This window comes from Lepus europaeus, chromosome 1 (genome assembly GCF_033115175.1).
Source record: "Lepus europaeus isolate LE1 chromosome 1, mLepTim1.pri, whole genome shotgun sequence".
NCBI classification, from domain to species: Eukaryota; Metazoa; Chordata; class Mammalia; order Lagomorpha; family Leporidae; genus Lepus; species Lepus europaeus.
In genome coordinates this window covers 26,832,988-26,856,430 of record NC_084827.1, presented here as the reverse complement: position 1 = coordinate 26,856,430, position 23,443 = coordinate 26,832,988, and the positions used below count along the sequence as shown (strand labels likewise).

The 23,443-nt window shown below is 37.6% G+C and overlaps 1 protein-coding gene and 1 pseudogene across 1 annotated transcript in view; one reads left to right on the top strand and one right to left on the bottom strand.

The window, feature by feature from the left end:
• Positions 1 to 23,443, top strand: part of PTPRZ1 (protein tyrosine phosphatase receptor type Z1) — a 137,839-nt gene that overhangs the window by 58,556 nt on the left and 55,840 nt on the right. Inside the window, exons 9-11 of the mRNA XM_062195317.1 lie at positions 11,802 to 11,986; positions 13,582 to 13,708; positions 21,318 to 21,364. Of these exons, the coding sequence (XP_062051301.1) occupies positions 11,802 to 11,986; positions 13,582 to 13,708; positions 21,318 to 21,364 (359 nt within the window). The remainder of the gene's footprint in view (positions 1 to 11,801; positions 11,987 to 13,581; positions 13,709 to 21,317; positions 21,365 to 23,443) is intronic.
• Positions 15,761 to 16,298, bottom strand: LOC133764945 (large ribosomal subunit protein uL22-like; annotated as a pseudogene).

Below are 23,443 nucleotides of genomic sequence, written 5' to 3'. Positions count from 1 at the left end.
ACACCAGGTTTTTTTTTATTTTCAATTATCTTTATATACAGAAGATCGATTCAGTATATGCTAAGTAAAGATTTCATCAGTTTGCACACACACAGAAACACAAAGTGTAAAAATACTGTTTTAGTACTAGTTATAGCATCACTTCACATTGGACAACACATTAAGGACAGATCCCACATGAGACATAAGTACACGGTGACTCCTGTTGTTGATTTAACAATTTGACACTCTTGTCTAGTCATGAGTTGCCAAGGCTATGAAAGCCTTTAGAGTTCACCGACTTTGATCTTATTCCGATAGGGTCATAGTCAAAGTGGAAGTTCTCTCCTCCCTTCAGAGAAAAGTACCTCCTTACTATTCTCAGTAATGACACTTTCTAAACCACTTGTTCTTTTGGCTTATATAAAAATACGATGTATATAAATATAAATATAAACATATATATGCAAAGAAAGGAGAGATTTTCTTAGAGCTTGTAGGAACCAGTATGATCCCTATAGGCCACAAATGTATAATTTTCTCAGAATTTCTCTCCCTACAGCAATACTCTTCTAACTATCAGAGTAATAATAATTCACTTATCACAGATTTGCTTGTGGTTTGGTTGCAAAATTATTAAGCAGAGATAACTAGAAAAATAATAACTTAAAATCAAGTCATTTAAATCAAAAGGTCTTATAAATGTAATGTTTAAGAACAAGCATGGATCGCTAAGATCAAGTGTGAAGAACAAGCATGGGGGCTTGGGTTTGTGGCATAACAGCTAAAGCTGCCACCTGTGCCGCTGGCATCCCATATGGGTGCCAGTTCGACTCTCGACTGTTCCTCTTCTGATACAGCTCCCTATTTATGTGTCTGGGAAAGCAGCAGAGGATGTTCCAAGTGCTTGGGCCCCTGCACCCATGTGGGAGACCCAGAAGAGGCCTCTGGATCCTGACTTCAGCCTGGCCCAACACACCATTTGAGGAGTGAAACAGTGGATGGAAGGTCTCTCTGTCTCTGTCTCTCTCTCTCCCTCTCTCTCTCTCTCTCTCTGTAAGTCTGCCTTATAAGTAAATAAATAAATCTTTTAAAAAGAGAACAAGCTTGTAAGTTTTAAAATAAAAATGTGTGCTTGTAGGCTGCTTGGACTTCTGTATCTGATCTCAGATACACTCCTTCCCCATCGTCTTCACACAGCGAGCATTATGTACTGTTTATTTATTTACTTGAATTTCAGAAAGAAAGAGAGAAAGCACCCATCTGCGGTGTACTCTAGATGCCTTCAGTGGTCCCAGGGCCAAAGCCAGGAACTGGTAATACAACCCAGTTGTCCCACTGGGGCGGAAGGAACTCAGTTTCTTGAGCCATCACCACTGCTTCCCAAGGTCTGCACTGATGGGAAGAGGGAGTTGGGAACCAGAGCCAATAATTGATCCCAGGTACTCCAATATGGGAGACAGATATCTTAACCAGCATCTTATCAGATCGCTTAAATGCCCACTCCATTATCTTTTTATTTTGATGAAAGGTTTGTGTGGTAATGGGGAGGAAGAGGCTGCAAAACTCATCATCACATCAAAACATCTGCTAACGGTTTAGAAAATATTGTTGAGAAAGTGTTATTCTTTTATGTGATATGAGGGTGTTTCAAAAAGATCATGGAAAATTGAATTAAAAGATAAGCTTATTTCAATGTAAAAATTATGAAATTCGTGCATATGAAAATCCTCCAAAAGTAAATGAAAAGCGTGTAGTATAAAAAATTCTACATGAATTTCAAAATATTTTAATTCAGTTTTTCCATGAACTTTTTGAAGTACCCTCATATGCTTAGGATAAGCAAAAGTGCTCAAAAGCCAATATTGGTTTAATTAAATTCTCATGCCTTTAAGATCCTCAATTTTTCATGTAAAATTATGTACACAGGAACACCTCTCTTCTGCAGTCTGCCTTGCTCTTCTCCTGAGTCCTGGCTGTCAGGTAGTTTTGACCCTCCTCTTTGGTCAGTTTCCCTCAGAAAGTCTCAGCTGCTACCTGCTCCAGTCTACATCTTTCTAAGGCACTGGAATTAGCTTGGTGCCAGCTCCTCTAAGCATTCCTTCCTGTTCCCATCCCAGTGAGTTCAGCAGTCAGAGGGCCTTCCATTTGCCATAATGTTGTCCCTGCCCCAGGGAAGTTGGACGTCCTGAAGAACAATTTCCTTCTATTTGTTACATAGACTTGTGTGCTTGTTTTTTATTTTAAAACTTCCACTGCTGGCAAAATACCAGATGGTATCACAAATGCCAGATGATATCACAATTATTCGTGAAAAAATTCAGGTTGTATTATATAGTCATATCCATGGACCTAAATATTCTGTCAACTGTCCTTTTGATTTAAGGGGAGCTACTGGTAAATATTAATTAATTTATATTAATTAATCCACGATTGAAAGTAATTTTTCTTCCTTCTGCGTCAGCTTGGCCCCTTCCCTGTGGTAATGGTTCCTTTCCTTTCTTACCTTGATTTAGAGGTGTTTTTGTCCTTGCCTTAATTGCTTGCTAGATCTCTGATTGATCTTAGCTATTACCTGTTGTACTTGATAAAGTGCCTTAGGGTAGTAAGAGCCTTCTGACTCCTGGATGAGTGATAGACGGATGAATCAGGGTTAAAAGCCTCTGTGTATTGGCAGCAAGCACCGAAGGAATGAATGGCTTTAGTTTTCCAAACATATTGGAGCCAATTTCTTCGCTAAGCATCCTTTACATAATTAAAATTTTTGCAAAGCCTTCAGATGAATATGGTATAGTAGCATTAGCACATAACTCATGTTTAAACAAAAAGGTGGTTCCAGGAAAATACAGATTCTAACTTATAAAAATAGTATCAGTGTCAAAATAAAATTGTTAAGAAATTATTTCCTCAGTGATTGGGAAAAAATAAATAGTTGAATAGTTCTCTTTATTTTAACTCTCTAATCATTAGTTAAAATTATTATTATCCCTACCAATAATGAGCTTTGAGCATATCAAGATTATTATATATTGATTTTAGCAGATTTGCATTGAATAACATTCTGCACTACTTGTTTTTAATTTGCAGTTCAAACAAGGCCTCTGTGAATCTATTCAGAATGTTAAAGTTTTCATTCACCAACTGAAATAACTCTTCCTCTTTCCATCATGTGTGCTTGCATTCAAAAAGCATTATTATCATGTGCCTTGTGTGTATTCTTGTGACAATTTATTTATTTTATAATATTTATTTATTTAAGTGAAAGAGTTTTTTGTTATAGAGAGAGAAGTCTTCCATGTGCTGGACTACTCCCCAAATGGTTGCGAAGGCCGGAGCTGGTCCTATAAGAAGCCAGGTGTTTCTTGTAGGTCTCCCACATGGGTGCAGGGGCCCAAGGACCTGGGCCATCCTCAGCTGCTCGCCCAGGCCATTAGCAGGGACCCGGATGAGAAGTGGAGCAAAAATTGCTTCTCAGCCTTTGGCTAAGATCAGAGAAGTAGAGCAGCTGAAATTCAAACTGATGCCCATATAGGATGGCAGCATCGCAGGCTGTGGCTTTACCTGATACACCATAGCGCCTGCCATGCAGTTCTTTTTCCTTATTGGATATACTATCTACCTTATATTCAGTTTTTATTATTCTGAAAATAACATTTTACTACCAAGCATTATTTAAATGGTAACCAATACAGATAAGTACACAGAGGAAAATGCACTCTTTTTATTTTTTTAAAGATTTTTAAAAATTTATTTGAGTTTCAGGAAGAGAGAGAGAGATTCCATCTGTTGGTTCATTCCCCAAATGACCACAAGGGCCAGGGCTGGGCCATACCAAAACCAGGAACCAAGAGCTTCTTCTAGGTCTCCCACATGGGTGTAGGATTCCAGCTCTTGGTCCATCTTCCACTGTTTCCCAGGCACATCAGCAGGGAGCTGGATCGGAAGTGGAACAGCCGGGTCTCGAACCAGTGCCCACATGGGATGCCGGTATTGTTGCAGGTGGAGACCTAACTTGCTACACCACAATGCCTGCTCCAATGAAAACTCTTTGTCACAATTCATAAATAGCCACTATGTGGCTTTTGTTAAATACCCTTCTAGACATGTCTCTTGCAGTAAAAAAAAATACATTATTGTATCTCACACAACTGAGACCATGCTACAATATGTTTATTGATTTTTTACTTGTGATATAAATTTATCTTTAATATAACCTTTTTAACATTTACATAGTATTCTATTGTATAGTTAAAAACAATTTATAACCAGTCCCTAAATTTGGGATATTCAGGTTATACACACACACACACACACACTTATGCACACACATATGTACATTTCTATTATAAATATCCAACAGCCTCATTTTGACCAAGAGACAAGACCCACTATGTAAACTGTCAGAAGCTTGCTCTTAATTAGTGCATTCTACAAAAAAACTATTTTGCATCATACAATGCAAATACTTGCAAAAACCTAGTGAGATTTGCATTTGCATTTGAACTTGGTGAGGTTAGAAATAAGGATTTATTGATGTTTGCCTTCATAGTAGGCACTCAATAAACGTGAATGAATGCATATTTGGTGAGAACTTCTCACCTGTAATTTTTTCCACTTTTACATAGAGCTACCATGCATCAGAACAACATTTCTGTTTGACATGATGAAATGGACACTGGCTCTTTTACGAATCACAGGCATTAATAGAACCAACTGATCTTGAAGGATTTACTAAAAGTTGTCTTTTAAAGGATGAGTACTATATGTGAATAATAATCTAGACTCAACAAAGTATAAAGTAGGTCAGGTTCACCTTCATCCCTTGCTGTTCCGGTACCAGATGGTTCCACACTGCCCCTCTCATCACACTAATGAGGCTCCCCTACTAAGAAGCAGGGGCCTGGTGAAGCACAGCAGAAGATGTCTTGGCTTTCAAGCGCAGTACACTTTTGTTTTCATTTCTTTAAAAGATTCATTTATTTATTTGAAAGGCAGAGTTACAGAGATGCAGAAGCAGAGAGAGAGAGAGAGAGAGAGAGAGAGAGAGAGAGAGTCTTCCATCTGCTGGTTCAGTCCCCAAATGGTCGCAACTGCTGGAGCTACGCCAATCTGAAGCCAGGAGCCAGGAGCTTTTTCTGCATCTCCCACGCAGGTGCAGGGGCCCAAAGACTTGAGCCACAGCAGAGAGCTAGATCAGAAGTGGAGCAACCGGGACTTAAACCGGCGCCCATATGGGATGCCGGCGCTGTAGGCGGTGGCTTTACCTGCTATGACACAGCTCCGGCCCCCACTTTTGTTTTCCCCAGCAGTAACACTTGTTGTACATAAATTTGTAATTTACTTAACCTCTCCAAGTCTCAGTTTCTTTATATACAAAATGGGAAACTTAAAAATCTAGGAAATGGAAATGTTGAAGTCAATTTAAATTTAAATGGTGTAGTAGGCTAAACCTCCACCTCTGGCACCAGCATTCCATATGGGCGCCAGTTCATGTAGTGCAGCTGGCACTCAAACTGGCACCCATATGTGATGCTGGCATCTCAGGTGGAGGCTTAACCTGCTACACCACAATGCCAGCACCAACGTAGTGCCTTTCATCAACCTTTCCTCCCTACTACTCACCCCAGCCTTTGGTAACCTCCGTTATATTCTGAACTTCAATGAGATTAATGTTTTTAGAGTCCACATATGAATGAGATCACATGGTACCTATCTTTCTGTTTGCTTATTTCATTTAACATACTGATCTCCTGTCTCATTCAAGTTGGTGCAAATAATAAGATTTTATCATTTTTATGACAAATATTTTATTATGTATGTGTATTCATCTGTTAATTGATGGATACTTCAGTTGTTCCGATTTCTTGACCACAGCGAGTAAAAGCACTGTTGTTCTATTGCACAGTAGGATGACTATAGATAGTGATAGTATATTGTATATTTCTCTTTTCAAAAAAGAGGAAGAAAGAATTTAGAATGTGTTACCATAAATAAATGTTAAATACTTGAAGAGATAGATGTGATTTGGCATTGCATAATGTATATAGTTATTGAAACATCACAGAGTACCCCATAGATATATATTTTTTTATCTATCAGTTAACGTTTTAAAAATTATAAAAATATGGCATGGTATTCAAAATTTCCACGTTTAAGACATTCTAAAAATTTTTTCTTGTTATTTAAAAAACTTCCTGTTTGGGATCAGCATTGTGGCATAGCAAGTAAAGCCGCCACCTGGACTCCAGCATCCCATAATGGTGCTAGTTCATGTCCTGACTGCTCCACTTCCGATACAGCTCCCTACTAATGGCCTAGGAAAAGCAGTGGAAGATGGCCCCAGTGGGAAACTGTTTCTAACTTCGACCTGGCCCATCTGAGCAGTGAACCAGTGGATGGGAGATCTCTGTCTTTTCTGTGGAGTCAAGATTTGGTCCAGGCACTCTAGTATGAGATATAGATGTCCTAAGTTGTAGTTTAACCCACTGCTCCACAGCACTCATCCCAGTTTTTTGAATAAAATTATAGATGCACTTCGAACTTCATTTGTTAGAACTATTATATATTTAATGTATGCTTTAAAGAAAAGCAACCAGATGTGTAATGTTTTTCAAGGCAGGTAGCCTGAAGGGTGTGTCATTGTACCAGTAACGTGTTTGAGCTAAGAGAAATTTGCTGATTTCCTGGAAAATGCCATGTTGAATTATACATTGTAGACTTAGCTTTTGAAGGACAGTGGTTGTAAATTGCATTGTTAAGGTCCATGTATGTAAACATTCTCTGATTGTATTCAGAAAGGTGAAATGAAGATTACTCACTTCTCAGATTATATATTGCAAACTGAACTGTTGAGAAAGGGTATCTGTGTCTGTAGAGAAGATTGAGTGGCGCAGGCAGAAGCTGAAAGATTTCTTTTGCTGTTTATGTAAGTGAATGAAGCAATCATTTAAAAGGGCACAACAGGGATCCATTTTTCCAATTATGATATTTAACATTTTTGTCAACGTTTGCTTTAGTTTTATGAAGATCTGCCACTGCCTGCAAAGAAATCACCACCTTGTTACTAATCTTCTCTCTCTCACAGGAGTCAGCAAAGTACCTGTCTTAATATTTTTAAATGAAGCTCATAAGCCTCAAATAAGGATGTGGTGGGTTTATCAGGGTGCATTCACATTCTGTCATGAGTCGTATTAAACTGTGTAAAACTTCAAAATTACCGGGTAATAACCGAGTAAAACCTAGTATATTCTCAAGTAATTAGAACATTTGCTGTTCCACTTCCCAAAAATCACCTGTCTGTTTTACCCACAATGCCCAGCCCTGAGACTCACCTCTTCCCTTATGGCTGACCACACCTCCTCTGAACATAAGGAAAGTCAGGCCTCCCCTTGGCCATCTGCATCAATTTGCTAACTTAACAAATAGGTTTTGCCACAGCCAAAGAATTAATTTCTGTTCTCCATTTCTTTTCTTTCTTCTTTCTTTCCCTACTTTCCTCCTTTTCCCTCATGCCACTCAGTGCTTTCCCTAATAGTATCTCAGTACTTGTTCCAAATGCCTAGGTTCTCATGTACTGAGTTCACTCTTCATATAAGTAGTAAGAGGATAAATAATAACAATCCACAACATTTTGTGTTAGGGAAAAGTTTGTGATGCTTTTACAACTTTGAGTGGGAAATGGTGTGATTCTGTAAAACATAACCTAATTTGGTCTAAGTGGTAGATTAGATTCTTTTAGAAATTTACGATATACGCCAGCGCCATTGCTCACTAGGCTAATCCTCCGCCTGTGGTGCTGGCATACCGGGTTCTAGTCCCAGTTGGGGCACCGGTTCTGTCCCGTTTGCTCTTCTTCCAGTCTAGCTCTCTGCTGTGGCTTGGGAAGGCAGTGGAGGATGGCCCAAGTGCTTGGGCCCTGCACCCGCATGGGAGACCAGGAGGAAGCACCTGGCTTCTGGCTTCGGATAGGCACAGCGCACTGGCCGTAGCAGCCATTTCAGGGGTGAACCAACAGAAGAAAGACCTTTCTCTCTGTCCGTCTCTCTCTCACTGTCTAACTCTGCCCGTCAAAAAAATTCACTATGTATTCCTCTAAAAACAGAGCCCAGATTTTGAAAACTGAAAGCACTCATTACATCTTAGAGTTTATCAAACTTGAGAGTTAATAGCTGGGGCCTGCATTGTCGAACAGTGGTTTAAGCTACTTCCTGAGACACCAGTATCCCATATCAGAGCACCAGTTCAAGTCCTGCCTGTTCTGCTTCCAATCCAGCTCCCCTGCTATTGTCCCTGGGAAAACATTGAAAGGTAGCCCAAGTACTTGTGCCCCTGCCACCATGTGGGAGACCTGGATAGACCTCCAGGCTCCTGGCTTTGACCTGGCCCAGCCCTGGCCATTGGGATTATTTGGGATGGAAGATCTCTTCCTGTATCTCCCTTTTATAATAATAAAAAATCTTTTAAAAAAAGAATTAATAGCTGCCATAGGAAAGAGCTTCCTACAGACAGGGACAGTACTTTCTTCATCTGTAGGCTGGTCAGTAGTTCAGGAAACCAAGTAGGAACCAAGCAGATGAATGTGATCTGTTAAAAATATGTTCTTAGGCAAGAACATGTACAACTCTCCAATGAAGGAAACTATCTCATCACTCTCTGTAGTGAAGATCCTTTGCGGTTGATTAATACTGGAACACTTACTCTGTGTGACTTAACATGGGCCCCGGGTGTTTCAGAGCCTAGCTTAGAACCAGAGGCCTGTGAGAACCTGATTTCTCTTCCTAGCCAGAAGTCTGTAAAGAATCGGTAGCTGTGAACCAGGTCATGTGTATCTTGTGGAAAGGAGTCAGCATGTAAAATGCAGCCCTGAAAAGGGGAATGGACTACACCAGAGTTCTGAACTCACCACTCTCAAAAGACGTTATACTTTTGTGACCCTCTTTTTCTGTGGCAGCTTTTAGCTGGTGTCTGAGTTCATATTGATCTGTAAATCTCTTGATTTTCAACCCAGATAATGTGTATTGCAGAATAGATAGCATTCTAATAAAAGAACGAGGCTGACTTCAATAGGAAATATAAAGAAACCTCAGGAATTGTACACCAGTCATTTCTTCCATCATTACCTAGATTTGTGCTTGAACACCAAGTAGCATATATGGAATGAACTAGATTGGTATTTAAGAGATTCAGTACTATCTTATAGTTGGGCAACCTATGGTCAATATTATAGACTTGGGGCCAGCTCTGTGGCATATTAGGTAAAGCTGTTACCTGCAGTGCTGGCATCCCATATGGGTGCCTGTTCAAGTCCCGGCCGCTCCACTTCCAATCCAGCTTTCTGCTATGGCCTGAGAAAGCAGCAGAAGATGGTCTAAACCCATGGGCCCCTGCACCTGTGTTGGGGACCCGGAGGAAGCTCTGGCTCCTGGCTTCGGATTGGTGTAGCTCCAGCTGTTGCGGCCATTTGGGGAGTGAACCAGCAGATGGCTCTTCCCCTCTCTCCCTCTCTATCCCTCTCTCCATCTCTCCCCCCCCCTCTCTCTCCCCTCTCTCTCCCCTCTCTCTCCCTCTCTCTCTCTTTCTGACTCTTCCTCTCTGTAACTGACTTTCAAGTAAAATAAATAAATCTTTAAAAATGATTTTAGACTATTCACTAAGGTTTAGGCTTTTTGCTTGACAATACTTTAAAGTGCATATGCCTCCCCTCTCATAAACTATTGTATTTCAGCATATAGAAGATAAGCTATAGTTGCACCTTCATAACATTACCAAATCCTTGCTTTTCAATAAATAGTGTTTTAAAAATGAATTTCTAGTTAAAATATAAACTCAAACTATTAAGAAAATAACTAATAGATTCTTACAGTTTTATGAAGAAGAAAGCAGAAGAATGCAAACTTACTGGTAAGGAAACACAGATTTATTTTTCCATAGTCTGACTTTATATTAATGCTGATTCTTAAAAGTTGAAGCATCTACTGATTGCTGCCATTAAGGCAAGATAAACATGGACCTCAGCCAAGGTGGTTTGTGCTATTTAGATGGCAGACCTTTGGGTGCTTTGCAACTAATACTTTTCTATTTTTCAAAAACTGTCTGTATGTTTCGTGTGAATTCATAAAACAAATGGATTTTAAAACAGCTTCACGTTGAGATACATTGTTCACTTGAAATCATCCTTATTCTAAAAAATGATTTGTTTTTGGAAACAAAAATTTGCAAATGATATTGTCCATAATCATTTTTCACTTTAGAAAACTGGACTTAACATTCATGAGAAGGAAGATTGAGACAGTCTTGTTGTTCAGTGAAAGTGTAGTTAAATAGCTCACTTTGAAATGAGTTGATGGTCTTCTGCCATCTGGTGGTCCTCATAAAAGTTTCACTGGATAGAATAACAGATGAGTGGTCTAGACCTAAATTAGAATGCATTTTCTTACAATGAATTCATGTTTTTTGATAATTAAATAATTGTCCCTTTATTCCAAAAGAAACAACCTACTCTAACCTTCTCTAAACAAAAAAAAAAATTAGCATCACAGGTTTGCAGTGAAGAATCCTGTCTCTAACATACATTTACATGTATACGTGTATTTATGTATATAAAGTGTACTATGTATATATTTTTCTGAATCATTTATATACCATTTGCTAAAATTGTTAATACTAAATATTGTAACATTTGTTTCTACTTCTAAGGGCAATTTTTAGTTGTGAGTGCCCTCCTGTGTTCATGAGATGAACTACAGACCAATAATGACAAAAAGGCCTGACACAGCTACTAGAATTTTCATGAGATCCTGTAATTTTTGTATCAGTGATGATTGGCTGACCTAAGTTAATTACATGCCCCATCTAGTAGTTTTAAAACTTCATATTTCACCTGAAAACAAAATCTATAAGATGTGAGCACATAAATTCATCTTTGTCCTGAGAGAGTTTTGTCCTCTATGGAGATTATTCATCATCTTGTTCCATTAGCACAATATCATAAATTTATGTTTTTTCTCCCACTTGGTCCGAAGTTTGGGACAGTCCTCCTGGTGGGACTAGATTTTTGGCATGAATCTCAAACTTGGGCTTGAATTTATTTTTAGAGGTGTCTGAATGATGTTTCATTATTTTTTCAATGAGAAAAACTAATTAATTTCACAAAATTGTTTTCTTTATTTATGGTGCTAAAGTGTATTTAAGCAGACCTGAAAAATACTGAAAATGAGTTCTAGTTGTTCTATGTTCTATGGGTTTCTTTGGTTGGGAATTTTTAATTAATTCAAATAACAAAATGCTTGCTAATAGACCATCTTTTGTGATTGAAATTCTCCTCTACTTGTGCTAACTACATTTATTGGGTTCCAAACAAAAGGAGTAAAAACACAATGAGATTGAAGGTATCTGCATTCATTTATTTCTAAAAGTGAATTTGTGTACCAGATATATTCAAGACCATGTTCTAGGCAATAGAGAAATAAATAGCTATTCTTATATTTACAGTCTAGAGGAGTTGAGGCTAATTCAGAAAAAAATGTAAGAAAGTATTCAAATAATGGAATAATAGTGGTAAAATAAAACAGGCAATTGAACATGAGACAGATGACGTCAATAGAGATCAAAGGCGGGGGCATCCAACCAAGACCTTTCCTGAGTGGGACTGGAGGACTGGAACAGGGAGAGAGAGGAGGGAAGGCAAGAGTGTTTTAAAGAGGGGAAATGGCATAACCAAAATCTCCACAGATAGCATATAAGGCAATTTTCATAGAATACGTTTTATTAAAGCCCTGGGGGCCAATAGTGATGTCAATAACTGTCTCTTTCTCTCTCTGAAGTTTGTAGTTCAGAACCAGAAAATGTGCAGGCTGACCCAGAGAACTATACCAGCCTCCTTGTTACGTGGGAAAGACCCCGAGTCGTGTATGATGCCATGATCGAGAGGTTTGCAGTCCTCTATCAGCAGTTGGAAGGAGACGATCAGACCAAGCATGAGTTTTTGACAGATGGCTATCAAGACTTGGTAACTATAACATCAATTGTTTTATGTGTGATAACACCATAGTTTAATTTCCAAGGTAAGAATTTACAAATGATTGTATGTTGTTGCCCTCTGGTACATTAGACTTTTTATGAAAGCTGGTAGGGTGGAGCTATCCTAAATTGTGTCAAAAGTTGCATTGATTTCAGAGAGACCAAGACTTTGCCAACAACATTGCAGAGTAGATACATAAAGAATACTTATGAACTGAAAGTCATGTACTGTGTCCTCTCTGTACAAATAAAGAAACTCGGAGGACGGTTAAGTACCTTGATTAAGATCCTACAGTTGTGGAAAAACTAGGCTGAAAATCTCAGCGCTCTTCCTACATAGTGCTTTCCCCATCATGCTATGCCAGCAGAGGAAGAATAGAATAGGGGACTTGCAAGTCCTTTTCATTGAATCTAGTTTCCAGGTGACAAACGTGAAGTCATGATTAGGTCAGACACTGGGGACATAAGACAGGTAATTCTTGTAAAAAACAGATCCACCTCTCCCTCCCTCCACCCACACAAATGAATGAGAGGAAAGAGAATACAGATTCCTTCTGTAGCCTGAGTATCCCAATATAAAACTTTGCTGCGGTTAGGGACAGTTGGATGGAGTGGACAAACCCTCAAATGGATGTGGTTCCAGTAACACCCCACCACCAATGCGAGCACACTGCATTCCCCATTCACATCGCTAGAGCTCTGCAAAACCTGGGAGCCTGCATTTAAATAAAAGTTGTCAGTGTCCTTATGCATAAAGGAATATGGACAAAATGTCAAATCTTTTAACAATCATTTAATTCACTTGTCTAAAATATAGAAACACTGTTATCTGGGAAAATTGGGGAATTTATAAGTAAATATTTTTCATTTCATAATTATGGGAAGAAGATGATAATTCTGCTACTGCCTTGCGTATTTGTTGTTAGGACATGGAGATAACTGTTTCTCACTGTGCTCGTTAAATTTTGCTCCTTATTTGTAAATGCTACACAGTTTATATGTCCAACTTTAATTTTTAGTTTTTAGATCTTATTTACAAATTAGATGTGTTCTAGTTAAAATTGAAACTTTACAATTGAATTTTTTTAAGGTTTATTTATTTGTTTGAAAGGCAGAAATACAGAGAGTGGCAGAGAGAGAGAGAGAGAGATCTTCCATTCACTGGTTCATCCCGAAATGTTCCATGACAAGGGCTGGGCCAGGTGGGAAACCAGCCTGGAACTCAATCCTGTCTCTCAAGTGCATGGCAGGGACCCAAGCATGTGGGCCATCTTCCACTGCTTTCTCAGACCATTAGCAGAGAGCTGGATTGGAAGTGGAGAAGCCAGGACTTGAACTGGTGCTCATATGGGATGCTGGCATCACAGGTGGCAGCTTAACCTGCTATGGCACAACTCCAGCCACTCTACAACTGATTTTTAAAAGCCAAAACAAGTTCAAATTTAACTTAGATGGCTTTTTCTTAGGTGAATAAAACGTAAATATTTTCCATTAACAAATGAGGAAGTGTTTTATAGGACAGATTTCCAGGGTATTATCCTATGATAATGATGTCTTTGTTTAATACCTAGTATCTTTTTTTAGGGTGCTATTCTCAATAATTTACTTCCCAATATGAGTTATGTTCTTCAAATAGTAGCCATATGCACCAATGGCTTATATGGAAAATACAGCGACCAGCTGATTGTTGACATGCCTGCTGATGATGCCGGTAAGTACTCTCTGATATATCTTTATGTTCTCTATTTAAATGAGTCTGGTTTAATTACTGAATGCATTAGTGCTTTCCTTCTGACTTTTTATATTCTTTTGAACAAAAGTGAAAAGATTTTCTCATAAGTCTCTATCATCAGGTAATTTCATGAGCTATACGACTTGCTTCTTTCAGTGGATCTTGTGCAAGACAATAAGAAAATGTATTCTTAGTATGAAGATTTCTATTTGTAAATTAAGAGCAACAAAACCTACTTACAATTTTACAATGGTCATCAATGATAATTGCAATGCAAAAGTATTGAGACTACAAATTTGGAAAAGTAAGAGTTGATTTAAATTGTGTTTAATTCTTTTTTCAGCTCCCAAAACATTTTGTAGTAAGTATAAACATGATCCTAAGATCATGTGAGGTACTTTGCAATACCTATACAAAGCACCCAAATAGTTTATCTTAGTTATTTTATCCACTTGTTATAATTTTATCAGGGGTGTGCTTTCCTCTTAGTTAATTTGACAACATGATTTCCTCAAAATAAACCAAATATTTTTTTTCTAATTGTGTTTTATTTGCATGCTTCTTCTCAAAGTATTTTGGAAAATCTTTTGATCTTAGAGCATGTGCAATAACTGAATCAATACTGACCATCTTAATTTGACAATTTATAAATTTATGCAATTAAATTTGTTCTCTTTTGGTTAAAGTAAGCAGTTTTAAAATAATAGAATGTAATTGTGTATGCGTGTATACACATCATACATAAATGTATTTTATATACTCACATACATGTAAATATTCTTTGATTATCCCTACCATGAGACAACTCATTGAAATTTTGTTTTAATGTAAGTTAAGAGTTATAGTTTGTATTAATTATAACATATTCAGTTTTGCATATGGAAGGAACACTGATGTGCTCTTGTGTGCTTTTGTTGCCTAAATACTATAGCAAGAACTTTAATCCAAAGTGAGCTTACATAAAATATGTGCTAATTAATCAACTTGCCATAGTTGTTCTAACAAGTTGAGTCTAAAAGAATACATGTCAGAGGATTAAATACTATTAAAGGTATCTTTCCAAGTCATTGAATTCAGAACTTGATAATTACAGCTAATGAATATCACTACTATCATGGTGGCTACATCATTTGGTATTTCTTATGACTACCTCATGGCCTGGGTATAATCATTTTGCCTATTGTTTTGATGGAGTGCTACTTTGCAAAATCAATGTATTTTTAGATGGAATGGGGACTCTAAGTTTTCTTGAAAGGCGAATATCAAAGTAATTGATCATGGTTTTCACTGTTTGAAATCATGCTAACTCCACTGAATGGCAACATTCATCAGAGTTCTCTGTATTGATCCACCCATAAAATGACATCTGTCACCAGTACAACATTGACCATATTGGCCAATACTATAGGTGAACTGGTTGAAAGATGGCATGTTAAAAAATTTCTTCTATCTTTTTTGTGTGCATTTTAGAGCATGAATTATGTTGAACATATTCACTTAATTATACTGTCTTTTTTTAATTATGCTACTCAGTATCCATAGATAAACTATTTCTCATGAGCTTGCAACAATATACTCTGGGCTATTTGTTTGATATTGTCAATCTATTTACCATGTAAAAATTTTAAACTTTCTCAATATTTTTATTGGTTTCTGGTTTTGAGAAGCTTATTATCTATGAAAAGACAGATCAAATGTCTATTTTCTACAGAAGTAATTTCTAAGTGATCCTATTAAAGTAATTCTATAATGGCACAAAGTAAAATATTCTTATGTAATGTATAGCATTTGTACAAAATAATAAACACTAAACTTAATTTCTATTTGTTTAAAGGATCAGGACACTATTCAACATTGTAATACTGAGATGTTAGTTTGGACAACCATTTAATCTCCATGGATGTCTCTTTCCCCTAAAGCATTTTGCACAGCAATGAAGTTTCAAAGTAAAAGATGGTATTTGATTTGATGTTCTGGTACCAAATGCCTCTTTTTTTTTTTCTTTTAATTGGAATATATTTTATGCTGAATTTATTCCCAAGGCATAAATTTTTGCTTCTTTAGTTTCTTCTGGGATGTCTTTTTCTTCTGTGCCACCTCCTCTTCTGGTTTAGGAACAATTTGTTCCTTTTCAGTGAGGATCATTTCAGTGTGGCACGGGGAGCTCATGTGTGGGTTAATCTGACCATGGGCTCTGTAGGGACAGTGGCACATCTTGGGGGCTTTGTTCACCTGGATGTGTTCAGTGAGCAGAGAATCTACATCCAAACCCTTCAGCTCAGCATTACTCTCTGCACTTTCAAGGCACTTTATATGGGCCACCGACCCTGTGTCCAACCCCATTGCTTGGCCTGGGCACACCTACCAACTCTACCATTGTACCTATGGAATGGCACACATTGCTTCCTCAATGTGACATCTTTCAGGTATTTGGTGGCTTTTCAGATATGTGTACCCTGTATGTGGTCTGGGCAGTTTCTCTGGTGTTCTTAAAGTGAACATGAAGATTTGAATCTCTTGATTTGCATGATTTTGTGGGGTTTTCTGGGTCAAGTGAGCAGCAAACCATTTTTGCAGATCACCTAAGGCCACTTACAGGAAGAGCGCAAATGCCTCTTAAAATCCAAGGATTAGAAACTTAGTTGAACTATTTCTTCATCAAAAGTTATTTTAGGCTTGGCGCCGCAGCTCACTTGGCTAATCCTCCGCCTCCGGCGCCAGCACACCGGGTTCTAGTCCTGGTCGGGGCGCCGGATTCTGTCCCAGTTGCCCCTCTTCCAGGCCAGCTCTCTGCTGTGGCCCGGGAGTGCAGTGGAGGATGGCCCAGGCACTTGGGCCCTGCACCCCATGGGAGACCAGGAGGAGCACCTGGCTCCTGGCTTCGTACCAGCGCGGTGCGCGGCCGCAGCGCATCGGCAGCGGCAGCCATTGGAGGGTGAACCAACAGCAAAAGGAAGACCTTTCTCTCTCTCTCTCTCTCTCTCACTGTCCACTCTGCCTGTCAAACAAAAAACAAAAAACAAAACAAACAAACAAAAAGTTATTTTACTGAAAACTTAAGGTTTTCCTATTCTTTATAGCCAAACATTATCTCCTTTACAGAGTTTATTCTTTCTGACCTTAAAGCCTGCAATGACACTTCAATCCATATCTTTACAATTCATTATTGAAATTATATCACTTTAAATATTGTTTTTATGGTAATTATATCACATAAAAAATTAGTTGACAACATTACTGGCTTGCAGTTTGCTAAAAACAGATTTGGTACTGATAACATTTATGAATTTTATTATTTATGAAGCTAATATGGATGTAAGAAACTTTTGAGTTTGCTGTTATTTCATGGTTTTTATTAGCACCATTTCATCCTGTCCTTCATGCTGTTTCATTACCTTGGTAACATTGTAGTATGTCCTGTTAAATTATTCTGTTATTATTTAGGAAAAACTATTTCCTAAATGCTGTATTATTCATTGCCTTTATTCAAAAGTGAAGGAGATGATTTTTAATTGCCTCGCTTTTGTAGATTTCAAATGTTCTGATCAATATCTGTGAAGGAAAACTCAGTCTTCCAAATTATGCACTTAACTTGATAATTTCATTAAGTTGTTCATTTAAGTTGATAATAACATGACCTTATTATTTGTATAATTAATTATATTTATTGTGTACAACATTATCATCATAAACCAATGTCCATTAAGTATTATTTTAAATGTTATTTTAAAGTAAGCATAAAAATTCACACTCACAAATTTAATTTTATCAAGGAAGGCTTTTTAATATTAAAAAATATGTAAAGTACTTAAAAAGATATTTTATAAAACATAAAATGATTACTAATTCATAATATATTTTAATTATTTAGTAGTCATAGTTGATAAATATATTTATTTCACTGTAACAGATAATTGTGTTCATTTCTCTTCTACAATATAGAGCTAATGATTATAGTTATAAATGTCATTATTTACTTATATGTTCTAGGGCTTTAATAATTATTTATGCGAAGTTTAAATGAATAACGAGTTAAATCAACATTTTTTTGCTGTTACTGTGTGCTTTTCAGTTTGTATACAGTTGTCTTGTTAAATCACCATACATCTGTCCCTGCTCTGCCTATAACACTCTATACCATTAGTATCATTACATAATGATATTTAAGATCATGTTTTGAAGCATTGCAGTCTACATTGCTTTTACTTTTTGCACTGTGAAACTTGGCATATCTTCCAATGATTAAATAAGCCTTGCTTATGAACCTACATCAGTGTTGCTTGTTTATATTGTGAACTATTAGTGTATTACTGGCATGCTACTTTAAAGCAAAAATATAAAATCATATGTGCCCCCAAACCACAATGGATCAACAGCTTTGTCCAGTTATTACATGAACATGAATTTTCAATATCCACTCACAAAAAAAAAATGCTTTGTTCACATCAGAGGTTTTCCTAGTTATTTTGGAGTATAATGTGATAAAGTGAGACAAGTCTATACATTGGCATTTTTCTTAGCTATTTAATATTTCAGTACTTGAGTCAAGCCAGTGTTCCCTGAAATATCAGCCATTATTTGTGAGGGAACCCTAAGCCAAGGGGGACCTAATGTGAGACCCAGCACCAATCAACAGAGCTGCACCTTGGGTGCCAGGATCTTGAGCTCACAGGCCCAGAAGTGTGCCTTCAGAATCCTTAGAATAGAAACAACCTTCCAAAATTATTTAACTTCGAAGTTGTTCTGAATGAGTTTAGCAAAAGACTTCTGGAGTCAAGGGAGTGGGAGCATTGATATTTTCCTGGGAAGCCACCAGAATTTCATTCAGTTGAAACAATCTGAGTCCAGGTGGAAACCCAAATGAAACTCCTTCAAAATGGAGTTACCAGTGTGAAGGCAGAGCACTTGGAGTGATGTCATGAAGTCAGCGGGGTCTCAGAGGGTTGCTTTGGGCTGCTAGGTTGCCTTAGAGTACAGGAGGCCCAAAGCAAATGTCTTACTCAGGAGGTAAATAATAAGCCTGATTATAGAAGAAGGCACCAGTAGTCTTAGGGGAGGTAATTGGATTGAAATCCTCTATTTTAACCCATAAGGAATCCTAATCCATATAATTTGTGCTCTGATAAAAGGGTAAAATGAAATGCAATATAGACTAAAAATATTGAAAGAAAATGGAACAATCCTCAGTTTGATAATTACACATATCCCAATCCAAGCCTGACAATTAAATTTAAAAAATTGCCTTTGCCCATTAAAAATACAAACATAAAAAAAAGTAGCAAAACCAGTTAAAAAATACAAACATAGATGAAGGTAGATTATTTTTTTTTAAGGTAGAATCACAGAGAAAGAGAGAAGAAGCTCTTCCATCCACTGGTTCATTCCACAAATGACCACAATGACCAGAGCTGGTCAGACTGAAGCCAAGAGTCAGGAGCTTCTTCCAGGTCACCCATGTGGGTGCAAGGGCTCAAGCACTTGGGTCATTTTTCCTCTGCTTCCCCAGGTGCATTAGCAAGGAGCTTGATCAGAACTGTAGCAGCTGGGACTCAAATTGGCACCCATATAGGATGTCAACACTGCATGCAGCAGCGCAACCTGCTACACCACAGAGCTGGGCCCCAGACCATGTCTTTTTAAATTTTAAAACATTTTCTTATGCATGTTAAAAAGAATAGAATATCTTTGAGATTTTTTTTTGCAGTCTTTTCACAGAAAAATCTACAGTATGTAGGTTCATCAAAAAGTTCATAGAAACTGGAATTAAAAGATAAATTTACCCTGGTGCAAAAAAATTTGAAATCCATGCATATTGTATATGTATCGCTAACAAGTCTTTGTTTATGATTTGTTCATATTAACGTTGAAGTATTTTAAAGGTACATGAAGAGCCTACAGTGCTGGTTCCGTTTTAAATATGTTCAATAAACCTCAATATTGTCTTAGTACTGAATTTGAAGGTTTTCATACGTATGGACTTCTCTAGCTATAGCCATTAGAAAGCCACGTCAAAGATTATTTTAATTGCTTCTCAATTTTAAATCCATGTGTACGGATTTCTTGGAGGTTACAGAGCTGCAAGCGATTGAGACAACTGAAATCATTTTAATTTGGAAATATTAAGAATAAGGAGCCTGAAAATCAGAGAATGGAAAAAGAATTTCACAGAGCCAAAAGTAGAATGAAACCAATAATGAGCCAAATAAAGGTTCAAAATCTTGCTTAGTTTCAACAATGAAAATTGAAAATTAAAATTTATGATTATAATTTGTTACTAGCGGTTATTTTTATTTTGACAGCACACTACTTTGCTCAGGTAAGTAATTTTGAAACAGCCAAGTTGTCAAGAATATTAACTTCATCTAAGTCTTCTCAGGAGCCAGATTTTACTTAAATTCTCTTCTAGATAGAACTCATGCTGAGATTTGTCTTTTTTTTTTTTTTTACATTTTTTAGCACCTAGAAATTTTCAAGAAAAATAAACTCAAGAAAGTCAGTCTTGGAAAATAGGTCTGAGCACAATAAACATTTGATGTTCCTTCAGTTATGTTTTGATATTTCTATAGAATGTGCATTTTCTTTGAGGACATTAAAACATCTACAGCACTGGTATAGTAAGGGACATATACTTTGGAGGTGGAATGAACTTCTACAAAAGCGTAGGAGTAAGAAGAACATCGTTGTATTGATGCCTGAGCCCTCACCCCATTTCTCTGTCTTCCTCATGAACTACACAGGTCTGATGAAGACTTAGGGAAAACCCTTCTATGATCCAACAGAAATGTCAATGTGGCTGGATTCTTACCTGGAGAGCATAAACCAGCTCCTAGTCTTTCCTAACATATCCTTCTAGGTCTTGTTTTAGCATTGAGATGTCTCTGTGTTAAAAATATGTCCATTATGGTTGATTGGGAAAAAATGGACTTGGATGATCCTGGCTACCTCAGTCTTTGCATAGTCAGCATTAGGTGAGCTTCCCAAGAAAGAAAACACCGAGGAATCATTCCCTTCTGTCCTTCCTAATGTGAGCTCTCGTGAGAACCTGATGGAAAACATTTTAGCTGGTGCATATCAAATAAGTGAGCCCAAATCAGAGGATTACTTTAGATCAGAAGCTGAATTTCAGAATGTGCACACCAGATAAGAAAATAATCCTGCCAGTGCTCCAGAAAGTTCCTGGAATTTCCCCAGCTACACATTTATCAGCCCCATAAGGGTAAAAAGATTTCTGCACGGGTGAAAAATTATTTGAGTTTCTTTATATTCAATTAAGTTGGTTACACTGTCCTGTCTCTTAGCTTCAGTCAGACCTGGGGTAGGTGTGAGGTAAAGCATTGGAGCAGAAGCTACGGATCAAGCTTGTGATGCAAGCACAAATAAGTTGATGTGGTATATGTTAAGTAAGCAGTGGTCAGTAATACTGAAAACTGATATTAGAAATTTGCAATTTTTACTCTAAAAGATTCAGTATTTTTTAACGCTAACAACTATGTTACTGTTCTTTTTTCCTCTTTGCATCCAAAACTAAACCCACAACACTTTAACTAGTTAAATGAAAATTTTAATTATTTTGTTTTTAATTTTGTAGAACTTGATCTTTTTCCTGAATTAATTGGAACTGAAGAGATAATCAAGGTATAATGATCATTTTATATATTTAAAGGCTTTAAAATTTAAAAGTCTATTTTGAGTTGTTGCTTACATTATAGATATTATTGCACTAGTAAGTGTTAGTGTTGCATTCTTCATTGTGGGGCTAGCTGCTAAGCTGTATTATCATGTGCTAGATAATTCATTTATGATGACATTGGAAGACACTGGTGAATGTAAAAAAAACAGATGTTAAAAGCTTGGTGATAATGAAAAAAAGAACTTTCAAAATAATTGTAGCTCTGAGCTATAGCTATTAAATTGGAATTTTTCTTCTTCTTCTCAATGAACGCTTTTAACGCAGCCTGCAGTGCAAGTTTACAACAGTTATTTTAAGATTTCCATTGTTGATTTCCCAATTTCTCCATTGGACTAAAACATTGCAGTAGGTATTTTTCCAGGAGAACTAGGTATAAAGGTGACTTGGTGTACCTTTGTTCTGGTCATGATACTTAAAAATAGGTGGACAACAAATGCTGTGCGTGCCATGGGCTTTCTGGTTTCACCGGTTTCACATATTGCAAACACAGAAGATGTTCCTGTTGGAAAAGTGACTATAATAAACTGTCTTTTTATAGTCAAAGAAAGGTTCCTGAGCAGGAGGAAAGAAAATAATTCAGTGTATCAATCCAAGTCCCAACAGGAAGCAGATGCCACTCTCAAGTGGAATCATTGAGGTTAATTTCATAAAAATAAGTATTCACAGGTGTGTGGGAAACCAACAAGAGATGATGTTGTACAGTTGGCTATAGTGGGGACTTACTGTTGCACCCAGGCCTGAAAGGCAAAGAGAAGGTGTAAATAGACTAGCCCAGCAGTTGCTATGGCCCTGATAGTGGGACAAAGCCGTCCTGTAGTGACCAGCCAGGTGAGGAACCTGCTGGAGAGTACACTGCTCCACCTCCTGGCACAGTGTAATGGAGACATAGGACAGAGGGTGTGGGAAGGCCTAGAAAGCACATATAATGTCCTGAGGGAGAGGACGCCTAACAGAGCTGAGAAGACTCACAATTCAGCATTGCTTCATGGGGGTGGAAGGCTGTTACCTAGAAGAGTAAGATAAGTCTTATTGCATTTGGTGTTTTTGAGGGAAGTGGCAGCAGCCCACATCCTTTGAAACAGCAGGGGTGGGGGGTTCACTGGCACTGCTGAGGAAGAGGGAATCAGCTCCTACTGCATAGACGGGGGTTTAAAATGATGGGCATAGGAGCAGTGGTTGGTAAACTTACACTGGGAAATTGAGACTATTTCATGCTGTTGAAATTAACTGTTGTAATAAAGCATCAAATCAGTGGCAATCCATGTCTTCATGTTTCATTCTGGAGCATGATTCTGAGAGGGGATGGAAACACTACTGTTCCCTTGCATGATTTCACTCAGGAATGAATGGCAGAGGTTGGCAAATGTGTGAAGTGTACCTAGTGGTTATCAAACCTTGGATATGGAAGTGAATTGTTTGGAAGATATTTCTTAGGTTCTATCTAAATATAAATATGCAACTTTGAAAAATACAGTACCTCCAACATGATCAAGGATTTACACTACACTTTTTAAAATGGGAGTCATGAAGGATACCAGCTGTGACATGGATCAAAACCATGGAACAAGGAAGAGTCACAATAACTCCATAGAAAATATGGGGAAGACTGTCTGTCAACATGTCTGCAGTTAGATCTGCATCAAGTAATCACTGAGTATGAATGATGTTGACATGAGGCATTGTGACTTCACAGAAACCACCAAGACCTGGTAGGGTAGGAGTGATGAATAGTCCATCACTTCCCTCAGATTCAGAGAGGTTTCTGAACCTTGAGAAGTTTAAAATCTGCTAGAAAAGAAAGCAGTAAAGATACATGTGTGATATGTATACATTTTTCACTAAAAATATCTAACTGAAGAAGAGTTGAGTAGCAGTATGTTTTAATAGAAATATTAGTGCCACAGGTTAAACCGCCACTTGTAATGCCAGCGTGTCATACCAGAATGCCAGTTTCAGTTCCAGCTGATTTGCTTTCAATCCAGCTCACTGCTAATGTCCCTAGCGAAGCATTGGGAAATGGCCCA